General features: G+C 34.6%; 1 protein-coding gene across 1 annotated transcript in view; it reads right to left on the bottom strand.

Annotated features, from left to right (window-relative positions):
* LOC106873168 (serine/threonine-protein phosphatase PP1-beta catalytic subunit-like) overlaps window positions 1-2,513 on the bottom strand; it is a 32,016-nt gene that overhangs the window by 10,690 nt on the left and 18,813 nt on the right. Inside the window, 1 exon segment of the mRNA XM_014920400.2 lies at window positions 611-820. Coding sequence (XP_014775886.1) covers window positions 611-820 — 210 coding nt within the window.

Here is a 2,513-nt window from a genome sequence, read left to right on the forward strand (position 1 = left end):
ATGTTTAATATGACACAGTAATACTTAGAATTATAATTAAATTAAAATTTTAATTTAATTATAATTCTAAGTATTACTGTGTCATATTAAACATATATCTTTTGGAAATTTGGATATTGATTTCCTGTGAATATTATTAATAATTTTATTAATAATATAAAAACATATATATATCTATTTGCTCAAAGTAATAGAGCACTTAATATAAGCTCAATAAAATATTCCTTTTGAATATTCTTTATAAATTATATATATATATATATATGCGTGTATGTGTGTGTGTGTGTATATATATATATATATACACACACACACACATGTATATATATGTGTGTGTGTGTGTGTGTGTTTGTACCCCCACCATCGCTTGAGAACCGATGTTTCTGTATTTACGTCCTCCATAACTTAACCGTTTGGCAAAACACACCGAATAAGTACTAGGCTTACAAAAAAATAAATCCTGGAGTCAATTTCTTCAACTAAAGGTGGTGCTCCAGCATGGCTGCAGTCACATAACCAAAACAAGTAAAATAATAAATAAAACTATGCCATTTTAATCCCGAGCAATGCCGGGTATCACGGCTAATTTCCTATAAATTTGACTGCTTACCTGATGTGCTCGACAAATAAGATCTAAATCATGTCGATTCAGAAATTTGCTGACAATTTCAGCGCCAAAAGTAAAAGAAACTCCACGGTCATTTTCTCCCCAGCCATGTACTTCTTTGTCAGGGTCTGACCAAAGTAAATCACATAAAAGACCTGAAACATAAGGAAAATGATAAAAGAATACTGGTCATAGCAGACTAGTAGTAACTAGTCAACAGGTAAAAAGTTAGTGCTCATAGCCTTTGGAGAAAACGTTGATATTCACAAAACTGCATAAGCGGTTTATCCACTCACATTTTCACCTGCCTCAAATAACACAAGACTTATTGTCAGCTGAATAAGAAAAGAATTGCTGAATCACACTCTAAAAGGTCATGTATGTAAAAACATTATTTTCTACAACACATGATAACGTCATAAGATTTTATGAACACAAAAATATGTATAACAATGTATTTTATGTATATTTTAATTCTATTAATGCTGTTATTTAAAATGTATCATATTTCTATGTATTATTTACTACTTTATTTCCTTTCCTTTGTAAGAACACGTTTGATATATTAGGTTGTTAAGAAAGTTCTTGTGGTTTTTAACCTTTAAATTCAGATGCACATATCTCGGCTCAAGCAAAACTTTATTAATTGAAATAAACACCATCAGAATCAACACACTTTTGCCAACGAGAAACAAGTTTATTTATGCCAGTAGCGTAAAAATCCTGGGTTCTGGTGGTGATGAAGTCGTGTTTGGCATTGTCTTGGTTTTTGAAGCATTTCACACACAGGAAGTTATTGAGATGCTTGAAAAAGTGGTAGTCAGTAGGCTAGAGGTCTGGTGAGTATGGTGGATGAGGCATACAATCTGCAGGGTCAGTTGTGTAATGTGCGTCTGAGTGTTGTCGTGGAGAAGAATTGGTCCTTTTCTATTCACCAATGCTGGCTGTTGTTGGAGTTTCTTATGCATTTCATCCATTTGCTGACAGTATTTCTCTGTCGTAATGGTTTCGCCTGGATCCAAAAAGCTGTGATGGATGAGACCGACCACAGACCACCATGACCTTCTTTTGCTGCAACTTTGGCTTCGGGACGTGCCACTGAGCTTCGTCAGCGTCCAACCACTGAGCTGAGCTTTGCCGGTTGTCATAAACAATCCACTTTCCATCGCAAGTCACAATCCGGTTGAGAAACGGGTCGTTCTTGTTGCGTAAAAGAAGAGAAGACGACACTTCAAAAAGGCATTTTTTTTGGTTGTTGTTCAATTTGTGCGGCACCCATTTCTCAAGTATTTTTGTCTTTCCAATCTTTTTCAAGTGGTTGGAAATTGTTGTATACGTTACGTCTAATTCAGAAGTAAGCTCTCGAACAGTTGTGCGTGGATTGGCTTCCACTAAGGATCTTAGTTAATCGTTGTCAACATCCAATGGCCAACCACTACACTTATAATCTTCAAGACTCTGGTCACCGCTATGAAATTTTTTGAACCACCATTGTGCTGTACATTCATTAGTGGTTCCTGGGCCATATGCATTGTTGATATCACGAGCTGTTTCAGCAGCTTTTTGGCCTAGCTTGAACTGGAATAAGAAAATTGTGCGAATTTGCTTTTTGTCCATGTTGTATTCGACGTTCCGGAAAAAATGGCCTAATTATTCAAAAACAAAAAGAACACGGATATATAAAGTCAGAGTAGTTTAACGAAAATTAATTTGAAAATACATCATTTAAAACCAAAATTAAAAATTCTGCAAGAACTTTCTTGACAACCTAATACATGTACATGTGTGTGTGAATATAATGATTTAAATACCATACTATTGTAAGATAGCTTGGCAGTGACAAAATTACATCACAAATAATTTTAATTTCTTTTCAAATTCACTCATATTCTCCCTAGTCTGAAGC

This window comes from Octopus bimaculoides, chromosome 11, assembly GCF_001194135.2.
Source record: "Octopus bimaculoides isolate UCB-OBI-ISO-001 chromosome 11, ASM119413v2, whole genome shotgun sequence".
Classification (NCBI taxonomy): domain Eukaryota; kingdom Metazoa; phylum Mollusca; class Cephalopoda; order Octopoda; family Octopodidae; genus Octopus; species Octopus bimaculoides.